Raw genomic sequence first — 19,763 nt, forward strand, 5'->3', positions numbered from 1 at the left:
GGAAGAGACTTCCCAATATCCTACTATTATTTCTTATGATGAATCAAGTAACAAGGAGGAGCCTCCTATTCAACCAATCTCATTAATAAGGAGCTCCAAAAAGAGGATTGAACCCACACATGATGTGGTGAAGAAGAAGAAAAGAAAAAGGAAGAGAGGTAAAAAGATATCTCTCTCAAATAATGCTGCTCATATTACTATTATGCCTCATGAAAATATAATTGTGGAAGATAATGATACTTATTATGATCTTCAAAATCTTTTTGGCACTTGCTTGGAAGAATATGATAATTGCTATACTATTGGTGCTATCTATACTATTAATGATGAGAGTGATTATGCTTATAATATGAAAAGTCCCAAGCTTGGGGATGCTATGTTTGATGAAGATGATGTTTTTGAGAATATATTTGCTGCAATTAATGTTTGTCCCAAGCTTGGGGATGCTACGTTTAATGAAGATAATATTTTTAGTCTCCCAAGTTTTGATATGCAAATTTATAATGATGATAGCATGCCTCCTACCAATGATGATTATTGTGATGATACTTATGCTATAAAAAGTAGTGATTATATTTATAAAACTTGTCATTATTATGATTACCACTTCTATGAACATTAATCTTTTAATGTGGAAACAATTTATAGTATTCGAGTTTCCTATGATACTCCCACTATTCCGAATGAGAAGAATTTTGCCTATGTGGAGAGTAGTAAATTTTCTATGCTTGTAGATCATGAAAAGAATGCTTTAGGTGCTGGTTATATTCTTGAATTCATTCATGATGCTACTGAAAATTATTATGAGGGAGGAATATATGCTTGTAGGAATTGCAATAATATCAAGTTTCCTCTCTATGTGCTTAAAGTTTTGAAGTTATGCTTGTTTTGCCCTCCTATGCTAGTTGATTATTGTTCCCATAAGTTATTTTCTCACAAAGTCCCTATGCATAGAAAGTATGTTAGACTTAAATGTGCTAGTCATATTCTTCATGGTTCTCTCTTTATGTTTCAATTCTTATCTTTTATGTGAGCATCATTGTCATTATCATGCCTAGCTAGGGGCGTTAAACGATAGCGCTTGTTGGGAGGTGACTCAACTTTATTTTTGTTCCTGTTTAGTAATAAATAATCCATCTATCCTTTGTTTAGATGTGGTTTTATGTCTTTAATTAGTGTTTTTGCCAAGTAGAACCTTTGGGAAGACTTGGGAAAAGTCTTGTTGATCATGCTGTAAAAAACAGAAACTTTAGCGCTTACGAGAATTGCTGCCATTTTTATTTGGAGAGTTATATTTAGTTAATTCTTTTTTAAGATGGTTAATAGATAAATTACTCAGGTGCAGAAATTTATTTGAGAATTTTATGAGTTCCAGAAGTATACGTTTGATTCAGATTACTACAGACTGTTCTGTTTTTGACAGATTCTGTTTTTCATGTGTTGTTTACTTATTTTGATGAATCTATGGCTAGTAAAATAGTTTATAAACCATAGAGAAGTTGGAATACAGTAGGTTTAACACCAATATAAATAAAGAATGAGTTCATTACAGTACTTGATGATGGTGATTTTCTTTCTTATACTAACGGATCTTACGAGTTTTCTGTTAAGTTTTGTGTTGTGAAGTTTTCAAGTTCTAGGTAAAGATTCGATGGACTATGGAATAAGGAGTGGAAAGATCCTAAGCTTGGGGATGCCAAAGGCACCCCAAGGTAATATTCAATGACAACCAAGATCCTAAGCTTGGGGATGCCCCGGAAGGCATCCCCTCTTTCGTCTACGTTCATCGGTAACTTTACTTGGAGCTATATTTTTATTCACCACATGATATGTGTTTTGCTTGGAGCGTCAATTTATTTTGTTAGTATTTGCTTGCTTTTATTTAGAACAATGTTTTGCATCTTTTATTTCAATAAAAGTGGCATTCATAGCTTTTACTATGCCTATGTTACAAGTATACATGTTGCTGTTTGAAAACAGAAAGTTTACCGCTGTTGCAATAATTCCCTAGACAAGTCAGAATGTGATAAAATGTTGAAACCTTTTGTGTATTAAGATCTGATAAATTTACTACAATGGGAATTTTCTTTCATAATTTTTGGAGCTAGGGAAGTATGGATGTTGCAGCATTCTTTACAGACTATCCTGTTTAGGCAGATTGCTGTTATGTTTGCATTGTTTGCATATGTTTGCTTCTTTAATGATTCCATTTGAGGATAGGACTATTAAATATGCAGAGGCATTTATTATGCAATGCTGAATAATAATTTTAGTGATTTGCTACAGTAGAGTATGATAAGGTTTTGGCAATGGTTTATACTAACTTATCTCATGAGTCCTTGTTAAGTTTTGTGTGGATGAAGCTTTTGAGATTTAGGGAGACCTTAATATGAGAGGAATTAAGGAGACACAAAGGCTCAAGCTTGGGGATGCCCAAGGCACCCCAAGATAATATTTCAAGAAGTCTCAAGCATGTAAGCTTGGGGATGCCCCGGTTGGCATCCCACCTTTCTTCTTCAACAACTATCGGTTAGTTTCGGTTGATCCTAAGTTTTTGCTTATTCACATGATGTTTGCCATTATTAGAATGTCATTTTATTTTGCTTTGCTTGCTGTTTGAAGCACCAAGATATGAAATTATTAACTGTTAGAGAGTCTTCACATAGTTGCATAATTATTCAACTACTCATTGATCTTCACTTATATCTTTCGGAGTAGTTTGTCGATGCTCTAGTGCTTCACTAATATCTTTTAGAGCATGGTGATAGTTTTATTTTGAAGAAATAGATGAACTCTCATGCTTCACTTATATTATTTTGAGAGTCTTAAATAGCATGGTAATTTGCTTAAAATCCTAATATGCTAGGTATACAAGATTAATAATAAAACTTTCTTATGAGTGTATTGAATACTAAGAGAAGTTTGATGCTTGATGATTGTTTTGAGATATGGAGGTAATAATATCAAAGTCGTGCTAGTTGCATAGTTGTGAAATTGAGAAATGCTTGTGTTGAGGTTTGCAAGCCCCGTAGCATGCACGTATGGTAAACATTATGTAACAAATTTGAAACATGAGGTGTTATTTGATTGTCCTCCTTATGAGTGGCGGTCGGGGATGAGCGATGGTCTTTTCCTACCAATCTATCCCCCTAGGAGCATGCACGTAGTACCGAGGTTTTTGATGACTTGTAGATTTTTGCAATAAGTATGTGAGTTCTTTATGACTAATGTTGAGTCCTTGGATTATACGCACTCTCACCCTTCCATCCTTGCTAGCCTCTTCGGTACCGTGCATTGCCCTTTCTCACATTGAGAGTTGGTGCAAACTTCGCCGGTGCATCCAAACCCCTTGATATGATACGCTCTTTCACACATAAACCTCCTTATATCTTCCTCAAAACAGCCACCATACCTACCTATTATGGCATTTCCATAGCCATTCCGAGATATATTGCCATGCAACTTTCCATCATTCCGTTCATCATGACACATTCATCATTGTCATATTGCTTTTCATGATCATGTAGTTGACATAGTATTTGTGGCAAAGCCACCGTTCATAATTCTTTCATACATGTCACTCTTGATTCATTGCATATCCCGGTACACCGCTGGAGGCATTCATATAGAGTCATCTTTGTTCTAGTATCGAGTTGTAATCATTGAGTTGTAAATAAATAGAAGTGTGATGATCATCATTATTAGAGCATTGTCCCAAGTGAGGAATAAAAAAAGAGAAAGGCCATAAAAAAGAGAAGGCCCAAAAAAGGCCAGAAAAAGAGAGAAAAGGCCCAAAAAATGAGAGAAAAAGAGAGAAGGGACAATGTTACTATCCTTTTACCACACTTGTGCTTCAAAGTAGCACCATGATCTTCATAGTAGAGAGTCTCTCATGTTATCACTTTCATATACTAGTGGGAATTTTTCATTATAGAACTTGGCTTGTATATTCCAACAATGGGCCTCCTCAAGTGCCCTAGGTCTCCGTAAGCAAGCAAGTTGGATGCACACCCACTAGTTTCTTTTGTTGAGCTTTCATACATTTATAGCTCTGGTGCATCTGTTGCATGGAAATCCCTACTCCTTGCATTAACATCAATCGGTGGGCATCTCCATAGTCCATTGATTAGCCTCGTTGATGTGAGACTTTCTCCTTTTTTGTCTTCTCCACATAACCCTCATCATTATATTCTATTCCACCCATAGTGTTATATCCACGGCTCATGCTCATGTATTGCGTGAAAGTTTACAGGTTTGAGATTACTAAAGTATGAAACAATTGCTTGGCTTGTCATCAGGCTTGTGCATGATGAGAGCATTCTTGTGTGACAAAAATGAAGCATGACTAAACTATATGATTTTGTAGGGATGAACTTTCTTTGGCCATGTTATTTTTAGAAGACATGATTGCTTAGTTAGTATGCTTGAAGTATTATCATTTTTATGTCAATATGAACTTTTGTCTTGAATCTTTCGGATCTGAACATTCATACCACAATTAAGAAGAATTACATTGAAATTATGCCAAGTAGCACTCCGCATCAAAAATCTGTTTTTATCATTTACCTACTCGAGGACGAGCAGGAATTAAGCTTGGGGATGCTTGATACGTCTCCAACGTATCTATAATTTTTGATTGCTCCATGATATATTATCTACTCCCTCCTTCCATCTATATAGGGCCTAATGCATTTTTCGAGGCTAACTTTGACCAAATGTTAGAGCAATAATATATGACATGCAACTTACACAAAGCACATCATCAAATTCGTATGTGAAAGGAGCTTTCAATGATATAATTTTCACATTATGCATGTCATGTAGTATTAATTTTATCAATAGTCAAAGGCGGTCTTGAAAAACTCATTAGGCCCTATATAGATGGAAGGAGGGAGTACTGTTTTGGACAATATTGGGCTTTATTATCCACTTTTATATTATTTTTGGGACTAACCTATTAACCGGAGGCCCAGCCCAGATTTGCTGTTTTTTTTTGCCTATTTCAACGTTTCGAAGAAAAGGAATATCAAACGGAGTCGAAAAGGAACGAAATCAACTAGAGAAGTTATTTTTGGAAGGAAAGCTACCAGATGGACTTGGACCCCACGTCAGGAGAGAAGGGAGGAGCTCACGAGGGTGGGGGCGCGCCCCCTGCCTCATGGCCCCCCCTTTGGTCCACCGACGTACTTCTTTCACCCATATATACCTACGTACCCTAAAACTTCCAGAACAGACAATAGATTGGGAGTTCCGCCGCCAGAAGCCCCCGTAGCCACCGAAAGCCAATCTAGACCCGTTCCGGCACCATGCCGGAGGGGGAGTCCCTCTCCGGTGGCCATCTTCATCATCTCGGTGCTCTCCATAACGAGGAGGGAGTAGTTCTTCCTCGGGGCTGATGGTATGTATCAGTAGCTATGTGTTTGATCTCTCTCTCTCTCTCTCTCTCTCTCTCTCTCGTGTTCTTGATTTGGCACGATCTTGATGTATCACGAGCTTTGCTATTATAGTTGGATCCTATGATGTTTCTTCTCCCCTCTACTCTCTTGTAATGAATTGAGTTTCCCCTTTGAAGTTATCTTATCGGATTGAGTCTTTAAAGATTTGAGAACACTTGATGTATGTCTTGCCGTGCGTATCTGTGGTGACAACGGGATACCACGTGATTCACTTGATGTATGTTTTGGTGATCAACTTGCAGGTTCCGCCCATGAACCTATGCATAGGGGTTGGCACACGTTTTCGTCGTGATTCTCCGGTAGAACTTTGGGGCACTCTTTGAGGTTCTATGTGTTGGTTGAATAGATGAATCTGGGATTGTGTGATACATATCGTATAATCATACCCACGGATACTTGAGGTGACATTGGAGTATCTAGGTGACATTAGGGTTTTGGTTGATTTGTGTCTTAAGGTGTTATTCTAGTACAAACTCTAGGGCTGTTTGTGACACTTATAGGAATAGCCCAATGGATTGATTGGAAAGAATAACTTTGAGGTGGTTTCGTACCCTACCATAATCTCTTCGTTCGTTCTCCGCTATTAGTGACTTTGGAGCGACTCTTTGTTGCATGTCGAGGGATAGTTATGTGATCCAATTATTTTAGTATTGTTGAGGGAATTTGCACTAGTGAAAGTATGAACCCCAGGCCTTGTTTCAACGCATTGCAATACCGTTTACGCTCACTTTTATCATTCGTTACCTTGCTATTTTTATAAGAAAAAAGTCCATTTTACTACCCTAAACAAAGTTGGTGGTTCACATTACCCCCTGATATATTTTTTGGTTCCCTTACCCCCCTAAACAACCCCATACCGGACAAAAGACCCCCCCCCCCTAAATGGTTTACCAGACCGGATGCTGATGTGGACACGGTCAAAGGTGGTATTTGACCTGTGGGTGGGTCCCACTCATCAGTTTTTTTAAATAAAATCTAAGAAATAGAAAAGATGTACTACACCTGGGCCTTACCTCTTGTAAGTTTCGACCCAACCCAACCCAGCGAGGGGCAGGGCCATCTTCAACCCCTCGCTAGGAGGACGCTATGTGCAGCGCGTTCGTGCGTCGACGGCCGCATCCTGCTTCGTGCTCTCGCGCGCGTCCCCGAGCCTATCTTTGTGCCATAGAGACGTGCACGGCCTCCTCTACCTCTTCCCTCTTTAGTAGCTCTCTCTCTCCCATTCTCTAGCTCTCTCTCCTGAGCGTCTGCAAGAGAAAACATCGCCGCCGCCCTCTGTCCTCGCGGCCACCGGCCACCCCTTGCCACACCAACATGTCGAGGAGCTCCGCCTACATGCCTTGAACATCTCCGTAGAAGAACTCGAGCTCGGACACACTGCATCGCGCTAACTGCCATAGTCTTCCTCGTCCAGATCCGAAGATAGCCGTCATCGATTCGGGCACTTTAGAGCCTCCCCGAGCCAGAAAAGACGCCCTACGACTTCACTATGAGATCGTGTGCATTTACCCTCTTCCCCTTCATCGATTTCGTCCTCCAACTAAGGTAGCCGCCATGACCGCGCCATTGCCGATGAGCTCATCATTGCCAAGCTCTCCCAGCAGCCCCGGTGCTGTCCAGCAAGCTCCTGTTGCCCCGTAGTTGCCACCCTGATATCCATCTTGCTCGTCTGCATGCTCCTTCGCAGCCGCCCGCATGCACCCGAGCGCTGCTGCTGCCCAGCTCACTATTGCCGCAAGCACCAGCCACCCCCGCAGCTGCTGCTGCAACCAGCCGACGTGCCTCGTCAATCGTCACGCTGGTCACTCAGAGCCCACACGTGCATCCAGCCCCTCCGTCAGAATTGGCCAGACGATGATGTCCGCCATGCCCCGGTAAGCCACCGACTAGCTGTCATTATCACTTGGTTAATCCACCCCTGAGTCACTGCCAGGAGGGTCCCGCTGCCTAATTAACCACACGGCTATTTCTTGTTTCGATTAAGTTAATCCTTATGACCCCACCCGCAGGTCAAAACCACCATTGACCAACGCCACATCAGCTGCAAGTTCATTCAAAACACCCAGGGGGGGGTCTTTTGTCCGGTATGGGATTGTTTAGGGGGGTAACGGAACTGAAAAATAAATCAAGGGGTAATGTGAACCACCAACTTTGTTGAGGGTAGTAAAATGGACTTTTTTCTTTTTATAATTTCAGATTACAAATACCTTTATCTACCATCCATATACCACTTGTATCACCATCTCTTCGCCGAACTAGTGCACCTATACAATTTACCATTGTATTGGGTGTGTTGGGGACACAAGAGACTCTTTGTTATTTGGTTGCAGGGTTGCTTGAGAGACACCATCTTCATCCTACGCCTCCTACGGATTGATAAACCTTAGGTCATCCACTTGAGGGAAATTTGCTACTGTCCTACAAACCTCTGCACTTGGAGGCCCAACAATGTCTACAAGAAGAAGGTTGTGTAGTAGACATCAAGAGATAGAGAGACGCAGTGAGGACCCCCTTTTTCTTTTCCGCGTGAGAGAGAGGAAGAGGAGCGCGGCAACTCTATGCCATGGCCATCCTCCTCGCCGGTCGCACGTCCTCCCTTTGCGGCGAGCGCGCCGCCGTCGAGGGATTTGGCTGCGGTGGTTACCTCATCCTTTTTTTTCTTCAGGGAGCAGCGCCCTTTGCCCCTCTCGGGGTGGAGTTCTTCTTCCCGAATCCTCGGCATGCTGATTCGATTCGGGATCGAGAGGAACGGCGCGGCCATAACGGTGGCGTAACTTGTCCGGTGAGGCCCGAGGCCCTTCTCCGGTGATTTACTTTGCCCTGTCTAGGGTTCTTGGGGGGAGAGAGGGATCTTTTTTTCTGTAATTCTTTGTACCGAAAAATCTTAGCCTTGCATGGCCTGATACCATTATTAGAAGCTCTAGATCGAGTAGGGTTAGAGATCCTCGGTGGATTACCTTCTCTTGGGTTAATGAACCCGAAACAGTGGCCATGGTGGAAGGTGATGGCAGAGAGTAGCGGTGGCGGTGCTTCCCATCAGCACTACACTAACCCTAAATCGGTAGGGGATGTAGGTGGGGTGTATGGCGTCACGACGAACCTCGTGATGCGAGCCGCCGGCCCCCACCCCTTTATATAGTGCAGGTGACAGGGGGCCGTCACCCATAGTGGGTTGAGCGCCCCCGATCAGGTCGCGGATCTAAGGGCCCGGTGGGCTGTTGGGCCCATACGGTGGAGATCATCCTAACACAGAGCTCTTGGAGAACTCGAGAGATCCGCAGCTCCGCCGCGTCGAGATCAATCAGCGGCTTCCACTGCTGCAAGTAAATCACATATTTGTAGATAACATCAGCACGATTAGAGGAGAAGACACACTCGATAGTGAATTTATTCCTAATAGTCCACATAGCCAACTGACAATACAGAAACTGATCCAAAAGAGATGCTTAATCTAACCAGATAGAGAATTAACTAGCGGCAATAATAATTGACCAAAGGAAGAAGGCGCCCAATTAACATCCAGCACCGGATGCAGCTCCAGATCAAAGCCACAAAGTCATAGTTACATAAAATATGGTTAGTATTCTCAGCACGCGAGCAAATAGAACACACAAAGGAAGTCCTACCATTCTGCTTACAAATCTCGTCATTAGCTCATAACTTTTCCCTAATTGTCTGCCACAAGAAATTTTGATCTTGAACGAGATACGAGCCTGCTGCACACCCTTAAACCTAGAGGAAGGAGAACTAGTAATTAGACGCAAATATAACGACTTAACTGTGAACAAACTAGAGGAGGAACTTGGAAAGTCACCGTATCCGAAATCTTTGAGAGCGTAGGGAAGATTGTAAGAGGGTGCCAATCTTCCAACTCTACAAGCGATAAAGAACGGCGAAAACACCAGTCCCAATTATTAAGGGCAAGATACGAGACAGAAATATCAGGATTGCCGCAGAAAGAAAACAACACTGGGAAAAAAGAACATAAAGGACCCTCCAACCCACCAATCCAACCAGAACAAAGTGGATTTTCCATTTTTAACAACAAATTTGACATTAGCTTGAAAGTCACCGCATACCTTATACAAATCACGCCAAAATTGGGAGCCATTAGAAGCATAAGCAAACATAGGACTCGGAGAAGGGAAGTATTTAGCTTTTAGGATGTCGAACCAAAGAAAGGAGGCGTATGAAAGATACCACCACCATCTGATGGTTAAACATTTATTCATAATGGAAGTGTTAATAATGCCCAACCCACTATGACTCTTTGGTATGCAAATGATCTTCCACTTAACCAATCTATATTTTTTCTTGTTATCAGATGAGTTCCAATAAAATCCACTTCTATGTTTATTGAACCCAGCGTGAGTGCCTTCCGACAGCTGATAAAAACCCATAAAAACATAGGGAAGGAAGAGAGACAAGAGTCAGCTAGGATGGCTTCCCCAACATTAGTATTGCATCTTCCATCCTAGGGAATAACCCTATTCCCAACTTTGAGTACAACAGGAGCAAAACCTGGCAGAGTACCCTACCTAGGGTACTAACGATTTTCTATTCTGTCAGGGGGTTGGCGCAAGCTGCTTGGTAATGGCCAGGACGCCCGCACTTGAAGCAGTTAGCAGCCACAACCGAAGAGAAAGGCGCCTTGCTAGATCCAGAAGAAGCCGACTGTCCGTAGTTTTTCTTTTGCCAAGAAGAATTGTTGGACTCTTTATTCTTGTGGAAGTTTCAAGCATTCATGTTGCCACCATCGGAATTATTATGGAAAGAACTAGATCTGCCTCCACCAGTATAGCCACGACCCGACCGACCGAACTCTTTTCTCCCTTATCTTCTCTGCCGCGACCGATGAAGTTTCTTTCTCCCTTATCTTCTCCCCACGACCTGTCCGACCTCCTCCTTTTCTTCTTCCTCTCGCCAGCTTCTCTCCTCGGTGGACACCACCACTCGGTGATGTCGCCCGCCCGCTGCTAATCACTGCTTTATTTTTCAGGATCCCTGCATGCTTCAACAGCCCATCCGTAGGGACAACGACTGGGGACAAGGCACCATACCGTGCGCGACGGGGCGAGCACTAGATGCTGCCACCAGGTGGGGCTACCAGCAATGCCAGAGCTATGACGAACAAGCCAGAGATTGGAGACACGATGACCCATGCGCCGGAACTGGCTGGCGTCAGACTACAACACACGATGGAAAAATCCTGGAACCCTGCGGACGTTGGGGGTTACAACCACGGTGAATTTTGTTACAATCGACGAGCCTCGGTGCCGCAACCTATGATGATTTTTGCTATGACTAGTCATGTCGACACGGCAGCGACGACGATTTGCTACAACAGTTGTTGGTTTTTGCTACTGCTGGCGACGACAATTACGGCAACTATCCATGTTGTTGATGTGACCCACGACAGTGGCAGCGATAATTTCTTGTTGCAACCATCGTCGGCTTTTGCTACGGCCGGGTCTGGGTCACTGTTTTTGCTGCAACGGGCAACCACAAAAGCTAGAAACCTAAATATTGAGGATGCTCATAGGAAAGCTGTTTTCCCCTAAACGTTGGAGAAGTTGGATTGAATTTTATGGGTCCCTAATAGATTTTCGCATTTCAGAATTTGTTGGGGCTGTTTTATAGGACGGACGCTCGTTGAGTCGGAAAGGACACACTTCGCACAGGGTGCGCCACTGCTTGGCTGGCCCATTCAGCCAGCAGCGAGCGCACGCTGACGTTTTTTTTTGCAGGCTAAATTGAGAGCTTTATTTGATAAAAGCGTTCACTGAGCAGTCTGCCAACAGGCTACTGATCAGGAAGCTCGGAGTACATTCGATCCAGCTATCAGTCACGTCGATTGTGCAAGCATGCTTAGCACATATGTGAGCAGGACCTTTAGCTGATCTTACAATATGACAAACAGTAAAGGAATTAAAACTAGCAGTAAGCTCTCCAATCTCTAATAAAATAGGAGCCACGATCGAGCGAGAGTCGTGGCAAGTGGTCCAGAGGTTGGCGACCTCCAGGCAGTCCGTCTCCAAGATGACGTTTGAAAACCTCTTAAGCTTGCGAATATAGCACCATCCCGTACCGCCATAGCCTCAGCTATAAGAGGATCCATAATTCCGGGGTAGGGTTTACTCCAGGCCCCCAGAAAAGAGTTAGGGGAGAGGGCAACACCGCCGGCTCCTCCTTTACCATCTTCACGCTTGATAGCAGCGTCGGTGTTGATCGTGACAAAGCCAGGGTCAGGTGGCCTCCATCCATGACCCGGCATCACCAGGGCTTGCTGGCGAGGTACCTCCAAAAGTGCCAGTGTCTCCCGTGTCCGGCGTACTGAGTTAACCGGATCGAGCCTTTCTTCTCCATGGGTTAGCCTGTTCCGTGAGTGCCAGATGGCCCACATGACCGAGACTATAACAGCCCTATCTCTAGAGGAGAATTGCTCATCACATACGATATCTTTGGCCCATGTTGATGGATAGGCATGTGGAAGTCCAACAGTTGCTGCGCCTCGTCCCAGAATTGTTTTGCATGTGAGCATTCCATCAGTGCATGCACAAGATCCTCGTCTTTGGCCAAACAAATTTGGCACAATTTCTGTTGCCTTATATGGCGATATACCAAGGTGCATTCATCTGGGAGGATGCCCCGTAGTACTCGCCAGAAGAAAACCCTAACCTTGGGTAGAACATTCAGCTTCCAAAGAGCAATCCACAATCGTTGATTGTTAAATGAAGGACCGATAGCCTGCCCTTCCTCTGGAGCTTGACGCTCATTGCGAGTCATTAGAGCTCGGTACGCCGACTTGACGGTATAGTTGCGTGAAACTTCATGCGCCCATGCTAGGAAATCAGCACCTCCACCGTTGTGCAAAGGGATATTCATGATCGCTTCTGCATCTAGGAGGGTGAAGGTATCTTGAATTAGTTCCCTTCTCCACATCCAGTTATCCTCATCGGTCAGCTCGCTGACCATGTTGAATTCGCGTTTGGAGGACGGAATAAGGGAGTCAAGGTGGTGGTCGAGGGGATCCATCGATCATCCCATATAGAGATGGTGGATCCATCCCCCACACGCTTGATGAGGCCGATGACTAGTGCTTCCCGCCCAGCTATAATCGCCCTCCAGGTGGCCGAGGAGGATCTTGGAGTTGAGGCCTGCATGAATTCTGAATCTGGGAAGTACTTGCCCTTGAGTACTCTATCACACAGGGTATTAGGATTTGTGATGAGGCGCCAACCTTGCTTACCCAGTAGTGCCAAGTTAAAAAGATGGAGGTCCCGGAATCCCATTCCACCTGTGCATTTTGGTGTAGCGAGATTTTTCCAAGATATCCAATGTAGAGAGCGTTTGTCAATTGAACTGCTCCACCAAAATCTTGCCATGCAAGACGTGAGACTCTTGCAAACCTTCTTGGTCAAGAGAAAAACACTCATGCTGAACGTCGGGATTGCTTGAACGATAGACTTTATCAGAGTTTCTCTACCCGCACAAGCAAAGAACCTCTCTAACCACCCCTGCATTTTACTCCTTGATCTTTCCCTTATATGATCGAAAGTACCGCTGGTTATTTTATCCACTGCTGTTGGAAGACCAAGATACCGTTCACTGAATGTCTCGACGTGAACATCTAAAACATTCTTGATAGCTTGCCTGCAGCCGTTTGGTGTATTCGGGCTGAAAAAGATTGCACTCTTCTCACGGTTCACACATTGGCCCGATGCATTGCCATACACCTGCAGGATACTGTTTAACCTCGTCGCGCTAGCGGTGTCAGCCTTCATGAAGATGAGACTGTCATTCGCCAAGAGCAGATGGTTGACCCATGGAGCACGAAAGTTAACTCTGATTCCTATGTCAATTGTACCATAGTGTTTGAGGAGCGATGAGAAACCTTCTGCACACAGGAGGAACAGAAAGGGTGACATGGGACACCCCTGTCGAAGCCCTCGGGAGGGACTGAAATAGGGTAACAACTGCACATTCACTCGAACTGAGAACCGAACCGAAGTTACACACTTCATTATCAGCCTAACAAAGTCAACGCCAAACCCAAACTTGTGCAAGATGGCCTCCAGATAACTCCACTCTACTCGGCCGTAGGCTTTCATCGTGTCAAGCTTGACCGCACAAGCCTAGTTCTTCCCCTTCTTTCTTCTTCTCATTGTATGGATACTCTCAAAAGCAACCAGTACATTGTCGGTGATCAGTCGACCGGGGATAAAAGCACTTTGTTCCTCACTAATAATCTCATCCATGAATTCCCTCAATCTATTTGTGATAGCTTTAGCAGCTAGCTTATACAGGACCGGGCACAAGGAAATTGGACGACATTGTGAGATGGACTGTGGGTTTCGTACCTTTGGGATGAGTGTGATCGATGTGTCGTTTAAACCTAGAGGTAGCTCACCACCATTTAAGAAGCTCAGCACTGCAGTAGTTACATCATCACGCAGTAGCTTCCAATGCTTCTGAAAGAAGCCTGCAGTGAAGCCGTCGACTCTTGGCGCCTTAGACGGCGCCATTTGAAACAGTGCCTTGTGCACCTCTTCCAGTTCAAAGGGTTTATCCAAAGCTGCATTCATCGCCGGAGTGATGCGAACAGGCACATGCGATAACAACTCACTGGCATCCACAGGACCCTAAGAGGTGTATAAAGTTTGATAAAAAGACATGATCTCCTCAATATCTTCCTCAGCATTAGCGCACAACGAGCCATCTGGCCTTCTCAACCCCAAAATTTTGTTTATTCTTTGTCGCTGTTTCGCTTGTGCTTGGAAATATTCGGTATTTCGATCACTGTCGCGTAGCCATAACACTCGTGATCTTTGGCGAATCCATATTTCCTCTTGTCGAAGAGCCTCACGCAGCTTAAGCATCATGATTTTCTCTTCATCGGAAGGTCCACGTCCTACAGACTGCCGTCGCAATTTGTCCAACTTTTGCTGTAGCTTTCTGATTGTCCTTGCGAGACATCTGAATTCTTTCTTACCCCAAGGTTCGAGTCGTCGTTGCATGGCACTCAATGAGTCAACAATGCCCTCCAGGTTTGGTGATCGATGCTGAGCTGGCCAGCATTCTGTCACCACATTTTCATAGTCCAAATGTGTTTGCCAGACATTTTCATAACGAAAGGGTCGTGTACCCCTTTGCATTGCGTCCCCTTGCTGCTCCCGAAACACCATATGGACAAAACAATGGTCTGATTCGGCTGCATTGATGTGGCGAACATTGGTGAAGCTGAACTGCTGCCTAAACGCCTCATTTGCGAAGGCCCGATCAATTCTAGCTTTGACATTCGCTTCTCCCGCCTGTCGGTTGTCCCAAGTGAACGGGACACCTGACCATCCCAGATCCTGGAAAGTGCACTCTTCGACTACCTCACGGAACACTCTCATCTGCCACTCAGGGCGTGCTGAGCGGCTAAAGTGTTCTTCTCCGTATAAGGTCTCGTTGATGTCTCCCATGCACACCCATGCATCATGGGGTAACGTGTTCAGAGTTCGGAGGAAGCGCCAACTGTGATGACGGTCCTCTGACCTTGATGCACCATAGAAACCCGTGAATCTCCACTCGAAAGAGCTTTGATCCCTCTTCTGCACCACAGTGTCAATGTGGCCAGTACTGTAGTTATTTAGTTGAACTGAAACATCCTTTGACCAAAACAAACCAATGCCTCCGCTTAGACCCACACTGTCAACTGCGAAGCATCCATCGAAACCCAAATTTAACTTTAGGTTTTCCACCCTCGCTGCCCTTATCTTCGTCTCCATAACAAAGAGAAGGGTGGGCCCTTCTTGCTTCACCATGCTGCGAAGCTCTCGAACTGCCTCGGGGTTCCCAAGCCCCCGACAGTTCCAACTTATGATGTTCATTGGGATGGGCAGCGCTGCTCCGCAGTCGCAGCCGAGTTGTCAGGTGTAGGTTTTTTCTTTTTCGGTTCCCTTTCCAGTCCCTTATCATCCCTTGCATCCTCGTCTCTTTCCTGCCCCTTACCACTATCATATGAAGTTAGATCCATTTGTTCTCCTGCGGTGATAAGAAGAGGTTGCTCAATCCTGCGATAAACCTGCTTTGGTGCCTCTTTCCATTTTGCATAGGGGCGTCTCTTGCTTGGAGAGTTCACCTCAGCAGATTCTCCCACATTACTTGAGTTCTTGGATTCTCTCTTGCTGCTCGGGCCTGAATACTGCTCTTTGCTCGTGCTATCACCCGAGGCAGGTTTCCTCCTCTCTTTTGGTGCCCTCAACGTGAGTCCAAAGGGAAGATCACCATTCTTGTCCCTTGGCCCTGGAGTAGGGCAGTAAAGATCATTATGCCCTAAGCGGCCGCAAGAGAAGCAGAAGTGAGGTACTTGCTCGTACTGAATATCGTATATCTCCAGTTTTTTCCTCTTGGCCGAATTAATCAAGATCCACCTTCGCAGAGGCTTGTTGACATCAATGGAGACTATGGCTCTCAAGAAGCCCCCCACATGATCAAACTGGACCGAAGTTGCATTCTTATCAATTTGCTGGGCTATCAATCTAACCCCATGTATCATCTCGCAGATTGTAAGGCAAATTTGGGACCCGTACCCACAGATGGAGCCGGTCAAACGTCACCTCATCAGGCCTCATATGATCCTCAAAATCAGCAAGGATAACTGCATTCTTGCTGACATGCCATGGCGAGCCCATCCAAATTTTATCTCGATCTCTTTGGGTCTCGAACTCTGCCACGAAAGTATTTTCCCCCATGGATCTGAACTGCAGACCCCTTGGGTTCCCCCAGGCTGGGCGAAGGGCACTAGTAATAGTTTGGATGTGGAGTAGGTGTCGATGAAGGACCTTGCCTGCCAGTAACCACTTCTTCGCCTTGCCATCATCTGCGTCATCAATCACCAAGGGCGTAGCTTCTTCCTCGGTGATGCCAAGTTTCTCAAGCGCTTCTTCCAATTTTGCCCTAGCCGACCGGGGAGAGTCGGGAGGCGTCCCCCCACTTGCGTGTTGGGAAGCTGCGGCCATCCCTCGTCGGAGATTCGGTGCGGCCCGCCGATCAGTTCAGGCTGCCGCCGTCGTATCCACCGCGAAACCCTAATCGCCCGAGAGGGGTTTTAGGTCTCGAGGGGAAAAAACTGAGTACGACACAGCGCACGATGACGTAGCGAGCCGGTTAATTGTAGCGACTTGGCACTGTAGTGGTCCGCATACTGTAGAGACGAGTGCACTGTAGCAACAAGTTTATTTTTTTTACTTCGAGCATTTTTTGAAAAATGAATATTAACAATGCTAAAAATTGTCCCAAATTTAAATATTGTTCACAAACTATTTTTTTAAATCAATAAAATATTCGCAAATTTAGAAAACATGGAAAAATAATATATCTTGTTTTTCATGTGGGAAGAAAACATTTTTCGAATCTGTGAACATTTTTGAACTTTTTCTGAAAGAAGTTTTTTTTAAAAACAAATAACTCTTGAAACACCTGAACATATTTTGAAATCACAGACATGTTTTTGAAAATGTGATATCTTTTTAAAACAGGAGAACTTTTTGTGAAAACATGAAAAACTTTTAAAAATATCAAAAAATGTTGAAATAAGAATTTTTTTTGTTCTGATAAAAGCGAAAATCTTTGAAAATGTTAAGAAAAATTTTGTCCTGTGATTGTTTTTGAACATTTTACATAAAATTTGAACATTTTAATACTTCGTTCACTCTTAAAAATTATTTTAAAAACAAGCTTTTTTCTTAAACATATAAAAAAGCAAGTTTTTTTTAATATTTTGGTCACTCTTAAAAAATGTCAAAAATATCTTCTGAATGTACAGAAAAGAAAACGAAAGAAAACACGATGAAAACGGCTGGAGAAAAAAACAGAAAAAAAGTTTGTCGACCAGCCTCGACGCAGCTGATGGAATGGCATGACATCATTTTACGTTGGCTACATTTTCAGGACACAACACGCGCTCGTGGCGGTTGCTCGTGAACATGTAAAATCTACTAGCAGCAAGAGGCCGACGAGCTAGCTAGTTGTACATGGCAACTAGTACAAATCTACTAGATTCGCTAAAAACAATTGCTCAAAAAATAAAAAAACTAGAAATCTACTAGTAGCAGATCTGCTGGATATGTAAAATCTCGTGGATTAATCACCCCACCCAAAAGTAATTAATGGTAAGGATATCTTCGCTAACGCATGTCGATTTAGCCCAAATTTCCTGGTATCAGTTTTTTATTGGGTAGTAATGGGGATGGGGGCACCTATAGGACGCTCGTTGCGTCGGAAAGGATACACTTCGCACAGGGTGCGCCACTGCTTGGCTGGCCCGTCCAGCCAGCAGCACACGCAGCGAACGACGACCTGGCCCTGTAGTGGTCCGCATACTGTAGAGACCGGCGCACTGTAGCGGCAGGTTTTCTTTGTTTTTTATTTCGAACATTTTTAGAAAAATGAATATTTCCAAAGCTGAAAATTTTCCCAAAATTTTTAAAAAATCACAAACTAAAAAAAGTTTTTAAACTCAATAAAATATTCCGAAATTCAAAAAACACGGGAAAAATAATGTATGTTGTTTTTTGGGGTCGGAATAAAATGCTTTTTGAATATGTGAACATTTTTTTGGTTTTTTTCGAAAAAAATATTTTATTTAAAAAAAATGAAACACATCTTGAAACACCTGAACATTTTTTAAATCACAATACTGTTTTATAAAATGCATTTTAAAAAAGGAGAACTCTTTTTTGAAAACGTGATTTTTTTTGTAAAACCTCAAAAAATGTTGAAATCAGTATTATTTTTGTTCTAATAAAAGCAAACATCTTTGAAAATGTGAAGGAAAAAAATTGTCTTGTGATTGTTTTTGAACATTTTACATCAAATTTGAACAAATTTTGAATATCTCAGACGCTCTTAAAAATATCAAAAAAACATTCAGAGAAAATAACAGAAAAAGAAAAACCAGTAAACCAGTAAAAGAAAAACATAAACAGAAAAAAGGAAGTGAAAAAAATAAAGGAAAAGATAAACTCCAAACGTCCAGAAAAGAAAATGAAAGAAAACAGCTGGAGAAAAAAAAAACAGGAAAAAAGTTTGTCAACCAGCATCGCCGCGGCTGATGGAATAGCATGACATCATTTTCCGTTGGCTAATTTTTTCGAAAAGGGTCGTTTCTGGCACAAGGCATGCCCCGGACACAGCACGCGCTCGTGGCAGTTGCTCGTAGACATGTAAAATCTACTAGCAGCAAGAGGCCGACGAGCTAGCTAGTTGTGCATGGCAACTAGGAATCTACTAGCAGATCTGCTGGATATATGAAATCTCGTGGATTAATCACCCCACCCAAAAGAAATTAATGGTAAGGATATCTCAGCGAACGCATGTCGATTTACTAGTACAATAACTACACGATCATCTCTCCCTATATATCGAGGAGCTGGGGCAGCCATCATCGCCGGCCTCACCTAGACACCTACGAGCTAGCAAATCTAACTCGCTCGTGATATTACAGTCCTTTCATCTAGTCTAGACTAGAAGAAACATGAGGGCGTACGTGAATGTGACGATCACCGTCATCTTGCTCATCGGGTGCCTGGCGGTGATCGGCGAGTGTAAGCAAGCGCCGAAGCCTTGCTCCTCCTTGGATCATTATTTTTCTGCTCGCTCTCTAATTAACTTGCGGCGTTGCACGCAGTGGGTCGTGTCGAGGCCGGGAGAAGCTACGGAGATGGGCGGCGGGCCGACGGCGGCGCGAGCAAGATATCGCTGAAGATCTGCGTGCATCGGGACTGCCACACCAAGGGTGAACCTATCGCGACCGAATGTTTCTGCTGCATGAACTTGCCGGAGGCTCCGTGTTATCTTCGGCGGGACGAATGTCAGGCCAATTGCCCCAACCTGCCACCCTCACTGCCCGCCTCCGCCGGCGGCGACGGAACCACCTACACGCATGAACAGATGGATGGCAACTGATGATGCAGTAAGGTGGAGTAATTCTCCATACGTCCGTCAGACATAACGGATTTCACCCTTAAATAGCTGCATGTATCTGGATTTATGGGGTGATTTTGTTTGCGGGGAAAATTTTATGAGGTGATTTTGATATTTTATTTTTCTATCTTCTCTAACAGAAAATAAGTATGTGAGTAATGTGACGTTGTTGTATGTGCCATCTTTTCCGGAACACGCATGAAACTTGCGTGTCTTTGAATTAAGATTGGAGAGAAGTTTTTACATAGTTACGTAACAAGATTTGGAGTGACACATATAGATCTCATGTGTCACGCCCCCTCCCCTCGAAAGATCACAAGAGACTACTCTCCTGCA

General features: G+C 43.8%; 1 protein-coding gene across 1 annotated transcript; it reads left to right on the forward strand.

Annotated features, from left to right (window-relative positions):
- The first annotated feature begins 18,918 nt into the window (after window positions 1-18,918).
- On the forward strand, window positions 18,919-19,524 carry LOC119327546. The gene is made up of 2 exons (XM_037600671.1): window positions 18,919-19,048; window positions 19,132-19,524. The coding sequence occupies exons 1-2, from the start codon at window positions 18,979-18,981 to the stop codon at window positions 19,407-19,409; spliced, it is 348 nt and encodes a 115-aa protein (XP_037456568.1). The 5' UTR covers window positions 18,919-18,978; the 3' UTR covers window positions 19,410-19,524.
- The last annotated feature ends 239 nt before the right edge of the window (window positions 19,525-19,763 follow it).

The sequence above is a fragment of the Triticum dicoccoides genome, chromosome 1A, assembly GCF_002162155.2.
Source record: "Triticum dicoccoides isolate Atlit2015 ecotype Zavitan chromosome 1A, WEW_v2.0, whole genome shotgun sequence".
Classification (NCBI taxonomy): domain Eukaryota; kingdom Viridiplantae; phylum Streptophyta; class Magnoliopsida; order Poales; family Poaceae; genus Triticum; species Triticum dicoccoides.